Source organism: Podarcis filfolensis, assembly GCF_964270895.1.
Source record: "Podarcis filfolensis genome assembly, chromosome: 11".
Lineage (NCBI taxonomy): Eukaryota > Metazoa > Chordata > Lepidosauria > Squamata > Lacertidae > Podarcis > Podarcis filfolensis.
Genome location: NC_139613.1, coordinates 8,316,702 through 8,334,465, shown reverse-complemented (window position 1 = coordinate 8,334,465; position 17,764 = coordinate 8,316,702). Strand labels below are relative to the sequence as shown.

General features: G+C 48.1%; 1 protein-coding gene and 1 long non-coding RNA gene across 3 annotated transcripts in view; both read left to right on the top strand.

The window, feature by feature from the left end:
- The first annotated feature begins 1,926 nt into the window (after positions 1-1,926).
- The window catches only part of EPG5 (ectopic P-granules 5 autophagy tethering factor), a 78,934-nt gene continuing 63,096 nt past the window's right edge, over positions 1,927-17,764 (top strand). The window contains exons 1-7 of the mRNA XM_083575465.1: positions 1,927-2,076; positions 8,902-9,786; positions 11,444-11,690; positions 13,451-13,587; positions 14,187-14,294; positions 15,671-15,744; positions 16,730-16,838. Coding sequence (XP_083431591.1) covers positions 2,020-2,076; positions 8,902-9,786; positions 11,444-11,690; positions 13,451-13,587; positions 14,187-14,294; positions 15,671-15,744; positions 16,730-16,838 — 1,617 coding nt within the window. The 5' untranslated portion in view covers positions 1,927-2,019. The remainder of the gene's footprint in view (positions 2,077-8,901; positions 9,787-11,443; positions 11,691-13,450; positions 13,588-14,186; positions 14,295-15,670; positions 15,745-16,729; positions 16,839-17,764) is intronic.
- LOC310744311 lies at positions 3,138-4,681 on the top strand. 2 transcript variants are annotated; one of them, XR_014539516.1, is made up of 4 exons: positions 3,138-3,206; positions 3,342-3,439; positions 3,520-3,759; positions 4,274-4,681. It is a non-coding gene; the product is annotated as an uncharacterized lncRNA (long non-coding RNA). The 2 variants fall into 2 exon arrangements; XR_014539517.1 differs by having other exon boundaries at positions 3,342-3,759.

Sequence of the window (17,764 nt, the reverse complement as noted above, 5' to 3'; positions counted from 1 at the left end):
GACTGAAGGTCCCTGCCTTCCCACCGCTGCCTAAGTCCCTTCCTCTCCAGGGTTTATTCCCAAGCAACTGGAGAACATAGCTGTCAACTTTCAGATTTGAAAATAAGGGATCAGCAGCCTCAAAAATAAGGGATCAGCAGCCTCACCAGTCCCGGGGACAGTCTACGGGATATCTAACAATCCGGGATAGCAGCGGGAAACGGCGCTGGAATAAGGGAATTTCCCACAAAAAAGGGGAAGGTTGACAGCTATGCTGGAGACTGTGTCTGCACACAATCTCTGCTCTTTTCATTTCTCTGCGTGTTCTGGGAGACCAGTGGGGAGGGGAGCTGGTTGCAGCAGGAGGGGGAGACTCCCTGGGTTTTTCAGCAGCCTGCCTCAACTCTGCCTCCTCTTCAGCTTCCGGGTCTGCACTGCTCTCTGCCACAGACTCCTCCTGCTCACTAAGTCCTGTTGCCTCTTCAGCTTCCGACACTTCCTCCTCCCAGGCTTCTCCCTCTGACCACTCAACACTGACCCACCACCAATCCCCTGACTCCGAGCCTTCTTTCCGCTGGTGCCTCCTCTGCACCCAGCCAGCCCATGACAGTTAATGCGGACAGCAAGCTTTCTGTACTTCCACTGATTCTCTGTTGTCCATTTTATGTTCTCCTCCAAATCACTGACTTCTCACATTTCGCTGTCCCCTCCTCATTCCGGATTTTTTCATGGGCACCCTGAAAATGAGAGGACATAAAATAAAAAGTGCAAAAATGGCCATGTTCATTAGCCCCTGTGCATCTTCCCAAAATAATCCTCGGGAGGTCATTGCAATAAAGGTCATAAAAAATTCTACGCAGCTTAATTGTAAAAAATAAATAAAAGTGGATAGTTTAAATTTTGAGCCTAGGCTGGGATTTGTTTTAAGATGCTGCTATAACGCTGCGTCTCAGTCTTGGATTACTTGTCTCTGGGCGCGTGCAGAGTTTCTTTTCCTGCACTAAGTATTCTAATCAGGCAACCCTTTCTCTTTTTAAAAATATATTTTTATTAGTTTTTTAACATATCATTTCCAACCATCATTTAACATAACTTCTTATCTTATACAATATTTTAGACTTCCGTCAACAACTTCTGAAGATTTTCCATTCCGTTCTTTATCGCTTATTCTGCATTTCTTAATTTCTCTATTACTCTTAATTATCATTAACTAATAATTCTCTTCATAGTCTTCCTTCCAATATTTCATATAGTCCTCCTTACAGAACTTCTTGCAGTCCTACTAGCGTGATCTGTTTATTACAATTGCTTTTCAAATAGTTCAAATATTTACTCCAGTCTTCCAAGAATCTCTGGTCCCCTAGATTTCAAAATCTTCCTGTTAATTTATCTAATTCTGCACAGTCCATTAATTTCATTTCAGGCAACCCTTTTTCACATGCATATATAGGTCGCAGCCTTCGACACCACTTTTTATTTTTTGCAGAACAACGTAGCAGGGAACAATCGCTCCCGTTATAGACCTTAATAGAATCGCCATTCCCACCCCGCGCCGCCAGGGGTCGCTGCTGCCAACAGATCGCCGGAACCGCGGGCGCTTATTTCGTTCCCTTTTAAAACCCTCTTCGCCGCCCGTCGCTTCCGCGTCTGTCTCGGCAGCGATTGGCGGAAAGCAGAGTGGCCGTAGATGTACTAAAAATATAGAGGTGCCGCAAGGACTCGACTTGGAAGTCAGGCTTCCTGGTTGCAGCCCGGCCCGTGAGCCTCGCCGTGACGGAGCTGCGGGGTGAGAAAAGCAACACAAGCAAATAAGAAAGCAATGGGGAGGAAAAGCGAGGGAAAAAAAAAAGAAAAACCCGCCCTTTCGGCCTGACTATAATCGTGAATGACAGCATCACTCTATCATGCGTATCTCTACGGCCCGGCGGGGAGGCGTGGCCTGGCGCCCACGTGACGCGGCGGGAGCCCAGAGCAACAACACCAGAGGAGGGAGGGAGGAAGGGAGACCCTGCCTGGGCGTCGGAGGGCGAGGCGGGCGGCATGGCGGAGGCCGTCAAGCCCCGGAGCAGGCCGAGGAGCAGCCGGGGAAGGACCAAGGTAACCCGGGGAGCGAGCGAGGGAGGCGCCTTGCTGCCTCGCAGGTAGACTGCCTCTCGGCGGGGAGGCTCCACTGAGGCTTCTCGCAGGTAGACTACTTCTGTACAGGAGAGGCTTCATGAAATATACTCAGAGTCGCAAAGTGATTTCATGCTCTTTATTCAGCTCATAGTGGTGAGGAGGAATGAAGGAAATTCCCCTCAAATTATCTGCTTATATACATTATTTACACAATGGGCTGCACATGATTGGCTAATTCCGGAATTCTACTGTAAGCCAATCAGGTTGTGGATTCACTTCTATCTGGAGCATGATTGGGTGGTTCCTGCCAACCAATCATACTGCTGCATTGTTCTAGGACCAATCAGACAGCTGCATTCTGAATCCTATTCTTCTAGGACCAATCAGACTGCTGCCTTTTGGATCCTATTGTTCTAGGACCAATCAGACTGCTGCATTCTGAATCCTATTCTTCTAGGACCAATCAGATTGCTGCCTTTTGGATCCTATTCTTCTAGGACCAATCAGACTGCTGCATTCTGAATCCTATTGTTCTAGGACCAATCAGACTGCTGCCTTTTGGATCCTATTGTTCTAGGACCAATCAGACTGCTGCAGTTTGGATCCTATTCAACTCAGTACATAACACTTCACTTAGGTATTTCAGAGGCTGGCTGCCTTTCTGATGTTTGGGGTGGTGGGGCTCCATTAAGGCATCTCACAGGTAGCCTGCTCCTGGATAGAAGAGGCTCCATTTAGGTGTTCTAGAGGCTGATTGTCTTTTTTTTGGGGGGGGGGGGAGGAAATCCATCAAGGCTTCTCACAGGGAAGGAAGGCTCTATTAAAGCATCTGACAGGTAGACTGCCTCTTAGCAGGGAGGCTTCACCGACGCTTCTCGCAGGTAGACTGCTGCTTGACAGAAGAGGCTGCATCTAGGTATTTCAGAGGCTACCTGCCTTTCTGATGTTTGGGGTGGCATCTCACAGGCAGGCTGCTCTTGGATAGAAGAGGCTCCATTTAGGTGTTCTCACAGGTAGACTGTTTCTCATTAGGGGAGGCGCCATTAAGGCATCTTATAGGACAGGTAGACTGCCCTCTAGCAGGGAGGCTCCACTGAGGCTTCTCGCAGGTAGACTGCTGCTTGACAGAAGAGGCTGCAGAGACTGGCTGCCTTTTTTGTGCGGGGGGGGGGGGGGAGGCTCCATTAAGGCATCTCGCAGGTAGGCTGCCTCTTGGTGGGGAGGCTCCACTAGACTTCTCACAGGTAGACTGCTGCTATACAGGAGAGGCTCCGTTTAGGTATTTCAGAGGCTGACTGCCTTTTTTGGGGGTGGGTGGGAAATCCATTAAGGCATCTTATAGGTAGACTGTCTCTTAGCAGGGAAGCCCTATCAAGGCTTCTCACAGGTAGACTGTTTCTCATTAGGGGAGGTTCCATTAAGGTAGACTGCCCCCTAGCAGGGAAGCTCCACTGAGGCTTCTCGCAGGTCGACTGCTGCTTGACAGAAGAGGCTGCATTTAGGTACAGTATTTCAGAGACTGACTCTCTTTTTTAGGGGGTGGAGGGGGGGTCCATTAAGGCGTCTCACAGGTGGACTGCCTCTTAGCAGGGAAGCTCCACTAAGGCATTTTGGAGGTAGGCTGTTTCTCATTAGGGGATGCTCCATTAAGACTTTTTACAGGTAGACTTTTTTTAAAAAAAAGATATTTATTAAAGTTTTACAAAAACATAAATTTACAAAATGAACAAAGGTCATATAAAAAGAAAAAGATACCAAAAAAAAAAACATAGAAAAATACATGAAAAAGAAAAAAGAAGAATAAAAATACAAAATACAAAAGACAAATAGCTAAAAAAGAATTAAAAGCAAATCCATTTTTTGTAACTTTAAACTCATTATCTTATTTCCTTGGCCTCCTCACACCTCCCCTTTTCGTATTCCCATTTAAATAAACAAATCAGCAAATCCTTACCCTCTTTCGTTTATCTTAACTCTGTATCTTAACATATTATAACTCTATATTTTCATCCATTATCAATTCATTTTTGCATATTCTTGTTAACTTTGTTGCTAATGCCACTTATTTTCAATCCAACATCATTTTAACATTCATTAATTTTACATTATTTCTGAAGATAGTCTTTAAATTTCTTCCAGTCTTCTTCCACCAACTCTTCTCCCAGGTCTCGTACAGGTAGACTATTTTTTGCCTCCATCACGCAGGTAGACTGCCTCTCAGCGAGAAGGATCCATTTCGGCAGCTGGTAGCCTGTTTACCAATAGGGGCCGCTTCATTAAGGCCTCTTGCAGGTAGACTGCCTCTCAGTGGAGAGGTTCCACTTAGGAAGCTGACAGGTGGTCTGTCCAGGAAGCTGGCTGGAGGCTCCATTTAGGTATTCTGTAAGCTGCCTCTCAACTATGCCTGTCAGCAAGCAAGTTCCATTCAGGCGGCTCACAGGTAGACTGCTTCTCGGTAGGGAGGCTCTGTGTATAACAGAGGTAGACTGCCTCTCAGCAAGTGGGGTGAGGGAGCTCTCAATTCAGGTGGCCCACAGGTAGACTCATTCTCTACACAGGAAGGCTTCATTTAGTTATTCTGCAGGTAGACTGTCTGTAGGCAAGGAGGCTCCATTTAATAATAGTAATAATAATAATAATAATAAATTTTATTTATACCCCGCACGCCCCAGCCAAGGCCAGGCTAACAAGCAATAATAAAAACAAGTTGAATGAAAAACAAGTTAAAAGCAAGATTAAAATACAACATTAAAACATTGAAACATTAAAATGCAGCCTCATCACAGGAGGAGAAGGGAAAAAAGAAAGCGGGGGGGATCAAATTGACTCCAAGCCAAAGGCTAGGTGGAACAACTCTGTCTTACAGGCCCTGCGGAAAGAAATCAGATCCTGCAGGGCCCTGGTCTCATGAGACAGAGCGTTCCACCAGGCCGGAGCCAGTGTTGAAAAGGCCCTGGCTCTGGTTGAGGCTAATCTAACTTCCTTAGGGCCCGGGTGTCTAACTTCCTTAGGGTGTTGCTATTTATGGACCTGAAGGTCCTCCGTGGGGCATACCAGGAGAGGCGGTTCCATAGGTACGAAGGTCCTAGGCCGTAAAGGGCTTTAAAGGTCAAAGCCAGCACCTTAAATCTGACTCTGTAGGCTGTTGACAAGCAAAACTGTCCCTTGAGGGAGGCTATCTCCCAGATAGAGCTGCCCCTCCATAGGGAGGCTCCATCTTGCCATCCTTGCGAGGGCTTTGAAAAGTCTGGCTGGGCAGTGTTTGAAACAAAAGGCTAGGCTATGGCCTTCTAGCCTGATCTAGCAAAGCAGCTTTTACGTTCTGTCCCCATTTATGGAATTTTACTCTGGCAACCCTTGATGGCCATGGAGATGCAGTCAGATGCTGCTGCAGCGCTGGATTGCAATACCATTCTTTGTATCCGGGAAGCGTTTGTTTATTGATGGATTAAGTGGAAGTCCATCAGCATGCCTGGCATTTCATGGAGTTTCGTAAGCAGAGAAGTCGGTTTGCAGCTCTGCAAGACAGCAACCATTTAAGTGTTGGTGGTATTGAGAAACCACGAAGCTGAGGTAAGGATGGAGGAGGCAGTTCGATGCATGGGCTTCGACTTTCACTTTCACTTGGGGAAGGAGATCGAAGGGACGGGTGGGATTTGAGGCAAAGCAGGTGAATACACAAAATGCAGACAAAAGTGCCAGAAAAAAGGCATTTGGAAGAGTTTGGGGCCGGGACTTGCAGAATCCAGGTCAGGCTTTAGTGTTCCGCTTGTGGTCTTTGAAATGGTTGAAAGAAGAATAAAAGGCTTGTTCACACATTATATCAAACCCAGCTGCAAGCTGTCTCTACAATTATACAAGGGAATGTGTGAAGGAGTGCACACTTGTTGATTTTATGCAGTTCCGTGAACATGTACACAGGTAATAATAATAATAATAATAATAATAATAATAATAATAATAATAATAATATATTTATGCCCTGCCCAACTGGCTGGGCTTCCCCAGCCACTCTGGGCAGCTTCCAACAAAATATTAAAATACCGTAATCCATCAAACATTAAAAGCTTCCCTAAACAGGGCTGCCTTCAGATGTCTTCTAAAAGTCTGGTGGTGGTGGTTCTTTTTGACATCTGGTGGGAGGGCGTTCCACAGGGCGGGCGCCACCACTGAGAAGACCGTCTGCCTGGTTCCCTGTAACTTGGCTTCTTGCAAGGAGGGAACCATCAGAAGGCCCTCGGCGCTGGACCTCAGTGTCTGGGCAGAACGATGGGGGTGGAGACGCTCCTTCAGGTACACTGGACCGAGGCTGTTTAGGGCTTTAAAGGTCAGCACCAACAGTGGTACAGATTTTACATGTGCTGAATGTAACGGGCGAACACTCCTAGAGTCAGAAGTGAGGCTTAGAAGAAGCTCCTTCCTTCTAATACTTGCGTATTCCTGTCTCTTCTCTCTCGCTCTTCTTTTCTCCCTGCTGCCTCTGATTCTCTCTGTGTCATTGTGGCCAGTGCAGGTTCTGCCTTGCTTGCTCCACTATTCTGTATACCCCAAGCCCTCAGTGAAAGCAGCTTCAGCAGAAGAAAAAGGGATCGGTGGGACTTGATGGCCAAGTTCTGTTGTCAGAGAGGATTAAAAGCCCCTTAGCTTTTCATAAGCATACGGCTGCAGTCATGGGGGCTAGAAACTTGCTCGTTGCTCAAAAGGACAAGGGAGCTTGGATCCTTTGGAATCTGATGGACACACCCTGGATTTTGTGCTGAAATGCTGCTGCTGTTTTTTCAGGCTTCCCCTCCTGGCCTTTGTGGATAAGCATTATTTTGCTGCTGGAAAAGGTCAGATAAGGTCATATATGACTGTCGGAGGCAGCGTGATCCGTGGCATCCTTTGCCAAGCTGGTATCTTGCAGATGTTTTGGGTTATTCTCCCATCAGCCGCAGCCAGTGTACCAGCAGGGTACCAGTTTGTCGAAAACTGAATCTGTGACATTAGTTAACCTCGAGTCTTGGGAATAATGTGACTCTCACATGGCATTTCCTTCGGCTCTTGGCTCGCATTCAGCATTTTTGGTTTCTCATCTCCCCCGCTCCCTTCCAGAAAGCGCTTTCATTAGTTGGGGAAGTGTTCCATGATGTGGCAAGCCAAACACTTCTGCAAGAAACGGGTGAGAGGTTGTTTGTTGTCGGTGTTATTATCTCGCCTGTCACAACAGCTCCAAGGTGGCTTGCAGTGAAAACATTAAAAATACAACAAGACTTGAACACACAAACACAACCCAACTCTAACAAGCAATAAAAGAGCAGATTGGAGCAGGGGAACGCACAAAGGCGATAGACTCTAAATAAAATATCAATTTAAAGGTGTACTTCAGTAAAAGGGGAGGTTTGTAATAGTTGTAGCAGTGAACCCATATACGTTTCTATTCACTGGCATTGATATAGGCTAATTGTATTGCTTTGATGTTACCCTTATCTGTGGGGCTTGAGGTGCTGAGCTCTGAGCTCAGAAGAGGGGAGCTATCTGTAAGGTTTGGGTATTTGGCACCACTGCTCTCATTTAGTCTGGTGAAATGATGTATGCTTCTTTGCTGTATAAATAATTTATAAATATTTGCTTAGGTGCAGACAAGGCAGCTCCTGGTTGCAAAAGCTAGGAGAACTGTCAGGCTGTTTTGTTCTAAGTCTACACCTTCTTTAATAGAGAATAACAATAATATTTATTTATTTATTTATTTATACCTCGCCCATCTGGCTGGGGTTCCCCAGCCACTCTGGGCAGCTCCCAACAGAATATTAAAAACTTGATAAAACACCAGACATTAAAAACTTACCTAAACAGGGCTGCCTTCAGATGTCTTCTAAAAGTCAGATAGTTGTTTATTTCCTTGACATCTGAGGGGAGGGCGTTCCACAGGGCGGGCACAACCACCGAGAAGGCCCTCTGCCTGGTTCCCTGTAACCTCACTTCTCGCAGTGAGGGAACTGCCAGAAGGCCCTCGGCGCTGGACGTCAGTGTCCGGGCTGGACAATGGGGGTGGAGACGCTCCTTCAGGTATACCAATTACTCTGGTGTTTTTGGCATTCTCCTTTGGTATCCCTGCACCCAGTCACTCCCATGAGCCCTCCTCTGGGCTTGTAGATCAGGATATCTATCTATCTATCTATCTATCTATCTATCTATCTATCATCTATCTATCTAGCATCTATCTCTCTGTGTGTGATTGAGCAGCTCCTTCAGTGGTAGAGTATCTCCTTTGCATAAACAAGATCCCAGGATCACCCCCTGGCATCTCTAGGTGAGACAGGGAATGCCTTTTGTCTGAAATCCCAGATAGTTGCTACCAGTCAGTGTAGACATTGCTGAGCTAGATGGATTAATGGCCTTATTCCATCGTTCTGCCCGGACACTGAGGTCCAGCGCCGAGGGCCTTCCGGCGGTTCCCTCGCTGCAAGAAGCCAAGTTACAGGGAATCAGGCAGAGGGCCTTCTCGGTGGTGGCACCCGCCCTGTGGAATGCCTTCCTACCAGATGTCAAAGAGAACAACAACTACCAGACTTTTAGAAGACACCTGAAGGCAGCCCTGTTTAGGGAAGCTTTTAATGTTTAGCAGGTTATTGTATTTTAGTGTTTTGTTGGAAGCCGTCCAGAGTGGTTGGGGAAGCCCAGCCAGATGGGCAGGGTATAAATAATAAATTATTATTATTATTACTCCCCATAAGGGACCATCTTACGTTCCTATGGGTCTTTTGTTCCTCAAATCTCATTCTTCAGTGTTGCTGTCTCTCCCCCCCCAATTCTTTGCACTAGGAAAAAAAGAAAAAAAGCGAGGAGGAGGAGAGCGTCGCCTGTCAGCTGTCTCTTCCAGATTCAGTTAGAGATGGAGAAGAACCATCTCGGTCCTGCGACACCCAGGGAAAACGCCTTCCAGAGCCCAGGCTCTGCAACGAAGCCAAAGAGATAGAAAATGTGAAGGATGCCTGTGATGTTCCACCGAGTGCAATAACTGTAGAAAATGAAGGCTCTCCAGAAACTGCCCCGTCGGAGCCCCCGATCCCGGGGGAAGAATTGGCAGGCAGAGCTTTGCAGGAGGAGAAAAGTACCGGGGGAAACCCAGCCAGTTCTCAGAGCCTTGCCGAAGCAGTTGCTTCCTGCGACCTCTCGGAAAGCAATGCTCCTTGCGCTCCACCTTTGCTGGGGAGTGCGCAGGGCCCAGAGACTGAGACCGTACGCAGTGACAAACAGTCTGTTTCCCATCCTTCGGATGAGGTTCTTCCCGCCATCTGTGCCCCCAGCAAAGAGCAGGTTCAGAAATCCGCTCCCAAAATGCTCTATCCGGATCTCCCGCTGGAGCTGTTCAGGGAGAGGCTGGCGGCGGTTGCGGTTGCTCCCCTCAAACCGAAGGAGAGGCTGTACCCTGAGATCCCTGCAGAACCGGAGCTGTTGCCTTTCACCCGAGAGCAGCTGAAGGTCTTTGAGCCCTGCTCCTGGCTGGAGAACGTCGACGCCTACGTGGAAGAGTTTGGGACTGTGGCGCACCAGGACAGGCACGAGTTCTTTGAGCTGCTGCTGAACTACTGGCGGTGCCGCAAGCAGCTGCTCCTTGCCGAAGCGGAGCTGCAAACCATTGCCTTGGATTGCCAGAGCGCCAGGAGCCGCCTGTGGACTTTCAAGGATGAACAGCAGGCCATCCAGGTGGAGTAACCGAAGCATGTTTCTAAAAACCGGTTCATACGTTTGCGGAAAATCAGATGGTTCAGCCCTCCGGAGACGTAACATTTTATAAAAAATCTGAGATGCAGTGTGGCATAGTGGTTAGTGGCACTGTGGCGCTGTGGTCTAAACCACTGAGCCTCTTGGGCTTGCCGATCGGTAGGTCGGCGGTTCGAGTCCCCGTGATGGAGTGAGCTCCTGTTGCTCTGTCCCAGCTCCTGCCAACCTAGCAGTTCGAAAGCACACCAGTGCAAGTAGATAAATAGGTACCGCTGCAGCGGGAAGGTAAACGGCCTTTCCGTGCGCTCTGGTTTCCGTCACGGTGTCCCGTTGTGCCAGAAGCGGTTTAGTCATGCTAGCCACATAACGCCCAAAAGCTGTCTGCGGATAAACGCCGGCTCCCTCAGCCTGAAAGCAAGATGAGCGCCGCAACCCCATAGTCGCCTTTGACCAGACTTAACCGTCCAGGGGTCCTTTACCTTTTCTTACCTTTTTAGAGCAGTGTTACCCAAACTTGGGTCTCCAGCTGTTTTTGGACTACGGTTCCCGTTATCCCTGACCACTCGTTCTCCTAGCTACGGATGATGGGATTTGTATTCCCCCAAAAAAGCTGGAGTCCCAAATTTGGGAAACACCGGGTTAGAGTGTCAGTCTAAGACCTGGGAGACCAGGGTTTGACTCCCCACTGGGCCAGTTGCTGTCTGTCAGCCTAGCCAACCTCACAGGGTTGTTCTGGGAGTTAGTTAAATGAGGAGGGCCAGAACTGTGTGTGCACCATCTTGAGCTCCCTGGAGAGAAAGGCGGGATATAAACACAGTTAAATAAACATGTTTAATTTGCTGGAAGCCGCTCAGAGTGGCTGTGGCAATCCAGTCAGATAGGTGGCATATAAATAAATTATTATTATTATTGTTAATATTATAAAACATAGCTATTTCAGAATGCAGGTATTAGTGGTGTGGGGGAAATTGCTTGTTTGAATTTCCCCTCCCAAGAAATGGTGAGGCCTAACATGCCTTGTTGCTTAGCCTTCTAGACCAGAGTTTTTCCATAGCTTTCATCTTTGAGGGAACACTTCTTGACTTGCGGAAATGCTTCTGGAATGGGATCCTGAATGAGCATCCTGAGAGGGCTATACCACACGCTTTTAAGGAATGTCTTCAATCGGCTCAGGAGCGCCCACACTCAGCTACAGACTTTTTGGAGCTTTCTGTTTCTTTCTTTTAATTAGTACTCCGCCTTTCTATATTATTATACACAGGGCGGTTTGCGAGCTGCGAAAACGACAAAATATACAAGGCCACACATCTTAATAGCAAACTGATCCGGTACAAATAAATCAATAATAAAAAAATTAGGGTTCTTAACCTATCAAATGAAGTAATATGTAATGACCCATCAGGATACAATAGCGCACCACAAAATGAACTCTCAGAATATCAACAAATAATTGCACAGAAATTCACTCTCGACAGTTGCAATCATCATAATAAAAACTGTGATACCTAAAATGCCACAATACATTGAAAAAGTCATGTTAGGAGATCGAATTGTGCAACAAGGTCACTTAATAAAATTATTAAATGGATTCCACCCCGCCGGCCTTAACTCCTTATTTTGAACATTGCTTCCCTTGCAGGGCGTCTGTGCTGATCAGTGCAAAGTGTCCGGCCACCATCGCTACCAGACGGTCGAGATGAACGAAGGCGCTTTGGGAGACCTGAAGAGGCTCTTCGAAGCCCAGGCTGAGCATGTGCACCAGACCCTGGCCTTGCACTTGTACACGTCTGTGTTGTCCCGCCTGCAGGTGGAGTCTTACATCTATAGGCTTCTCAGCAGCTCTTCCTCTCTGAGGTCTGTGGGCATTCAGCAGCAGCCGCCACCAGGTGCGTGTATCCGAGTTATATTCCAATTAACTCCCCATGGGCAGGGAGCATCAGGGACGCCGTGTGCAGAAGGCGGCAGAATTCTGCTCCCGTTCTGCAACCTGCATAAATTACGCGAGCGAAGCGCATTTGCTCATTTGACGTGCTTGATTCTGGGCAGGCTCAGACTACCTTCTTGTACCTTCTGGCAATGCACGATGGGTTTGTGGGGCTGTTTTTGCTCTCCCTGCCCTCCCACCATCCACACAGTGTGTGAGAGAAGGGGCTGTGGCATACGTATTGGGGTGTTGACGTAGAACCCCTTTGTGAAAACGGAGGGGGGGATCCTGTTTGGCAGCTTCTCATGCTCTGGGCACATGGACAGTGGTGTGTGGCTGCTGAGAGCATCTGTGTGTGTGTGTGCACAACCCTGCAACTGCGTGTTCCCTTCAGCCAAGGAGGGGGACTGCAGTCGTACCTTGGTTCTCGAATGTACCGCATTTTTCGCTCTATAGGACGCACCGGACCATAGGACGCACCGGACCATAGGAGGGGGAGAACAGAATATTTTTTTCTTGTTCTCCCCCTCCAAAACAAGGTGCATTCTGTGCGTTCAAGGTGCGTTCACCCGAAGCCTCCGGAGCCCAGCTTTGGGTTCCTTTCGACCTGCTCCTTGGGGCTGGCGGGGGGAAGTGCTGCTTTCCCGCTGCCCCCCGAGCTTGTGGGGCTGGCGGTGGGGGGAAGCGTTGCAACTTTCCCCCACCTTTGTACAGCCTTCGTAGCTTCCGCACGGTAGCGGGGTGAAGGCACCTCGCTGCCCTGCGGAGGCTTTGCGCAGCTAACCCCAAGCCAGAACAGCAAGACGGAGCGCTGCGCAGCGCTCCGTCTTCCTGTTCTGGCTTTGGGCTTAGCCGCGCAGCCTGCATTCGCTCTTTAGGACGCACACACATTTCCCCTTAATTTTTGGAGGGGAAAAAGTGTGTCCTATAGAGCGAAAAATATGGTAATCCATTCCGGAAGGTACGAGTGTATTTACGTCATTAAATTGCATCTGCCCCCCAGTTCCCCAGTGGGGTGACGGTTATCCCATTCCCACCCCTTTACAACCACCAGAGTGAGACCAGGATCTGGGAGACCAGGGTTCAGATCCCCACTTGGCCATGAAGCTCACTGGGTGACCTTGTAACAATTTAAACAATTTAATTATTTGTACCCCACCCATCTGGCTGGGCTGCACCGGCCACGCTGGGCGGCTATTCCCCTCTCTAGCCTTATCCTAACTGACCTCATAGGGTTATGGTAGGGGTTAAACGAGGAGGGGGAGAACTGTGTGGACCACCTGAAGCTTCGTGGAGAAAAGCTGGAATATAAATGAAATCAGTCCATCAATAAGAGGCGGTAACTTGGTGCAAGCCTCCTCATGGCTAGGCAAGGTTTTGAACCCAGCGGAGGCTTCCTAGCAGAGGCCCAGTACAGTGGTACCTTGGGTTAAGAACTTAATTCGTTCTGGAGGTCCGTTCTTAACCTGAAACCGTTCTTAACCTGAGGTACCACTTTAGCTAATGGGGCCTCCCGCTGTCGCCATGCCACCACCATCTGATTTCTGTTCTCATCCTGAAGCAAAGTTCTTAACCCAAGGTATTATTTCTGGGTTAGCGGAGTCTGTAACCCAAAGTGTCTGTAATCTGCAGCATCTGTAACCCGAAGTACCACTGTACTCTGCATTATTTCACTGCAACTGTGAAAGCGCTTCATCCTTTTTCTTCTCTCCTCGTCTGCAGTTCTTAAACAGGCTGAAAATGTTTCCTCGGACGTGGGTCCCTTGAAGGAGTGCATCAGTGTCCTCTTCAGTTTCACGCGCAGGGTCGTTGAGGATCCTCAGTTTGAGAGCGACGTGCTCTCCTGGCTGCAGAGGCTGGTGAGAAACAGAGGGAGTCAGATCTACCCTAAATCTGGTGCTAGGGCAATCCTTTTATATCTATAAGGTAAAGGTAAAGGGACCCCTGACCATTAGGTCCAGTCGCGGACGACTCTGGGCTTGCGGCGCTCATCTCGCTTTATTGGCTGAGGGAGCCGGCGTACAGCTTCTGGGTCATGTGGCCAGCATGACTAAGCCGCTTCTGGCAAACCAGAGCAGCTCACGGAAATGCCGTTTACCTTCCCGCCGGAGCGGTACCTATTTATCTACTTGCACGTGCTTTCGAACTGCTAGGTTGGCAGGAGCAGGGACCGAGCAACGGGAGCTCACCCCGTCGCAGGGATTCAAACCAATCTTCTGATCGGCAAGTCCTAGGCTCTGTGGTTTAACCCACAGTGCCACCCGCGTCCTATTCCCCAACTGACCTAGCAAAAGGAAGTCAAGAATAGCAATGCAAGGAGAAGAGGGTCTGGAATGGGGAGCTTTGAAGAGGGACCGTGCCTTTCAGTATGCTTCTGTTTTAAGAGAACCGTCTTAACTGTGGCTTTGCAGTCCTTCCCTCCCTTAACTGCCTTTCAAATTGCCTCCTGTCTCTCCAGGTGTCCGTCTTGCAAAAGGTTGGTTGTCCAGGGGACCACATTTTCCTCCTAAACCACATCCTCCGCTGCCCGGCCGGCGTTAGCAAGTGGGCTGTTCCTTTCATTCAGGTGTGGATGCTTAATCTTTGCTTCTTACGGGGATGTGCTGGGGACCCAGATCTCGCTGTCTCCTGGGCAGTTAGTTGCACTTTGGGAGGCAGGTGTGGGAGGGCCTGCCCCACAGAATGAGGTGCCAAACCACAAATGAGTTACAGTTTGCAGATTAGTGAAACCTTTTAAAGGGGGGCAGGAGGACAAATGTAGGCGTTCTAGGGCCACACCATTACAGATTGCCAGGGGGTGATCCTCGGATGAAGAGCGGTATAGAAATGTGATGATAATGCAGCATGTTTGAAATTTGAATGTGCAAAGGCTAGTCTTTTAAAAAAAATGTTCAGGGAAGTTTTTAATGTGTGACATTTTAATGTATTTTTAATCTTTGTTGGAAGCTGCCCAGAGTGGCTGGGGAAACCCAGCCAGATGGGCGGGGTACAAATAAATTATTATTATTATTATTATTATTATTATTATTATTAGGAAAAGCAGTTTAGCCTTCCCTTGCCCCTTGACATGCATGTTTTCACAGGCAGGTGTGTTTTATTTTAGGGAGCATTAAAAGTATAATTCTCTCTACCTGAGGTCTGAAATGGTGCAGTCTGAGATGGGCTGTACCAACATATTTTCCTGCATATTCTAATCTGCTCTCAGAGGTCATTTTGTGTTTATCTGCCTTTGAGCATCTCACCTCAGCTCTTGTGGAAACTGTTTCCTCACCTGCATCTCCATAAATTGGATGTACCGGGTGCATTTCGATCTTGATTTCCCAGACACCTGAGTTTGTCAGCATCGCTCTTGAGCCAGTGCCACTAACTGGAATCATCCACTTCAGCCCCGACTGGGCTAGGCGAGCTGGGTAGCACTTCCAGAGACCACCTTCTGCACAGGAACAGGTCAAAGTGCTGTGGACTCACAGCTTAGAGTTGTGAGCACCGGATTCACTCCCACAAGAAGACAGTCGTCGCACAGCAGAGTATAGCAGAGTATAGCAGAGTATAGACGACTTGGAGAGCAGCTCTGTAGAATAACTTCTTTATTCTATCTACAACTATCATACAAACTATATACAGAGCTAAATGAGGTCTAAGCATAAAGAATGCTGCACTGCACTGAGTGTCTGCAGCTGCTCTTAGCAGCAACCTTATCTATACACACGATCTCTAACACTCAGTCTCTCTCTCTCCAACACACTGACTGACTGACTGACTCTTTGATGTGGTGCTGGAGCAGAATAAGTAGAGAGCAGAACACTGCTCCTCCTCTCTGGAGAATCAGCAGACTCATCAGGAGATTCTTGGATATGGGAGGGGTGAAATCTCCTCAGAGTTTGAGTAGCACCTTTTTTTTTTTTTAAAAAACCCCTCACTGAATTTCTTGTTTGCTTTCAGATTCGGGTTCTGGATAACCCCTCGGGGCTCTTTCACTTCATGCAGTCCCTTGCTTTGCTTATGTCTCCTGCCAAGTAAGTATACAAAAGAGCCTCTCTCCGTGGCGCTAGGGGTGTTATTCTGCTTAGCACTGTGCAGGGATGACGTGCAAGCAAAAAAAGTTATTTTCCCCCTGTGCAGGTAACCTCATAGCTACCCACAAAATGTCAAACTGGATATATACAGGACTAGTGATGTGAGGTGAGAATATTCTCCGGAGAATATTCTCCACAAACTGTAAATTCTGTGTCATCTACACAGCTGCTTTAAATTCCTTCTTTCCATCCTTGGGCTAGTAACATCCATGCAGCTGTTGTCGCATACATAAAAAGTCTTTTCTGGTCTTTTGGAAACTGTTAAGAGTTTTGTATACTAATACAGTGGTATACCTCGGATTACAAACACTTCGGGTTACAAATGCTTCAGGTGACAGACTCCGCTAACCCAGAAATAGTACCTCAGGTTAAGAACTTTGCTTCAGGATGAGAACAGAAATTGTGCTCCGGCGGCAGCAGGAGGCCCCATTAGCTAAAGTGGTGCTTCAGGTTAAGAACAGTTTCAGGTTAAGAACGGACCTCCGGAACGAATTAAGTGCTTAACCCGAGGTACTACTGTAGTAACTAGTAGTACTACATTCTAGTAGTAACTCTTGAACCTGGTCCAGTAGCAAATCGGCAGCCAGTGCAGATTTCTGAGCGCAGGTGCTATATGCTGACAAGGCCTCACTCTTGCCAGCCATTGCGCTGCAGAATTCTGCTCGAACTGCTGTTTATGGATCAAGCGCAAGGGAAGCCCATTCCCTGTGACTCAGCTTCCCTTTTGGCCTGCTTGTGTTTGCAGTTGGGTCAGCTGCAAGAGGGGGTGCCGAGGCAATTGAGAGTTGCTGGCCTTGCTCTCCCCTCTCCCCTCTCCCTTGGCCCCCCCCCCCCAGAACACTAGCCAGCAAAGACGGAGCCTCCTCCCCCTCTTTTGGTCTCTGTGACCCAATTTTCATGGCCTGCTGCATTTTGTGATTCGCAGAAATCGAGCGGAGTTCATGTGCCACATGAAACCGAGCGAACGGAAGGCGTCTTCCTCATCTGGGCAGGAATCTGGGAACTGGACTCTGGTGGATGAAGGAGGAGAAGAGGTACCTTTTAAGAGGGATGGCACTAACAGGGAGGATAAGAGGAGATATGGTACAAAAAGTGAATAAAGAGTGAGCTATCCTTAAGGAATCAAGGGACGTGGGTGGCGCTGTGGGTTAAACCACAGAGCCTAGGACTTGCCGATCAGAAGGTCGGCGGTTCGAATCCCCGCGACGGGGTGAGTTCCTGTTGCTTGGTCCCAGCTCCTGCCAACCTAGCAGTTTGAAAGCACGTCAAAGTGGAAGTAGATCAATAAGTACCGCTCCAGCAGGAAGGTAAACGGCGTTTCCGTGTGCTGCTCTGGTTCGCCAAAAGCGGCTTAGTCATGCTGGCCGCATGACCCAGAAGCTGTACGCCGGCTTCCTCGGCCAATAAAGCGAGATGAGCGCCGCAACCCCTGAGTCGGCCACGACTGGACCTAATGGTCAGGGGTCCCTTTACCTTTACCTGTCTTTAAGGAATACATCAAAATTTATGTGGAAAAAGTAGAATTTCTGACAGATATTGAGTGAATCCAGAAAATGATTAGAGTGAAAGGACAGTAAAGTTAAGATAGAAGAAGAGACTAAAGAAGTAATGATAGTTGGAAAAATAAAGTAGCGTAACAAGAATGGCTGGAAGTCAAGTCACTTGGTGGGTGTCTGAGTTGGGTAGGTGTGTAGGTATGTTGATATGTATAGTATAGGTAGCTACTATATAGAGTAATGTAGGTATGTTTTATGTTTTGAAAATAAGGTACAGTGGTACCTCGGGTTACATACGCTTCAGGTTACATACGCTTCAGGTTACAGACTCCGCTAACCCAGAAATAGTGCTTCAGGTTAAGAACTTTGCTTCAGGATGAGAACAAAAATCGTGCTCCGGCGGCGCGGCAGCAGCTGGAGGCCCCATTAGCTAAAGTGGTGCTTCAGGTTAAGAACAGTTTCAG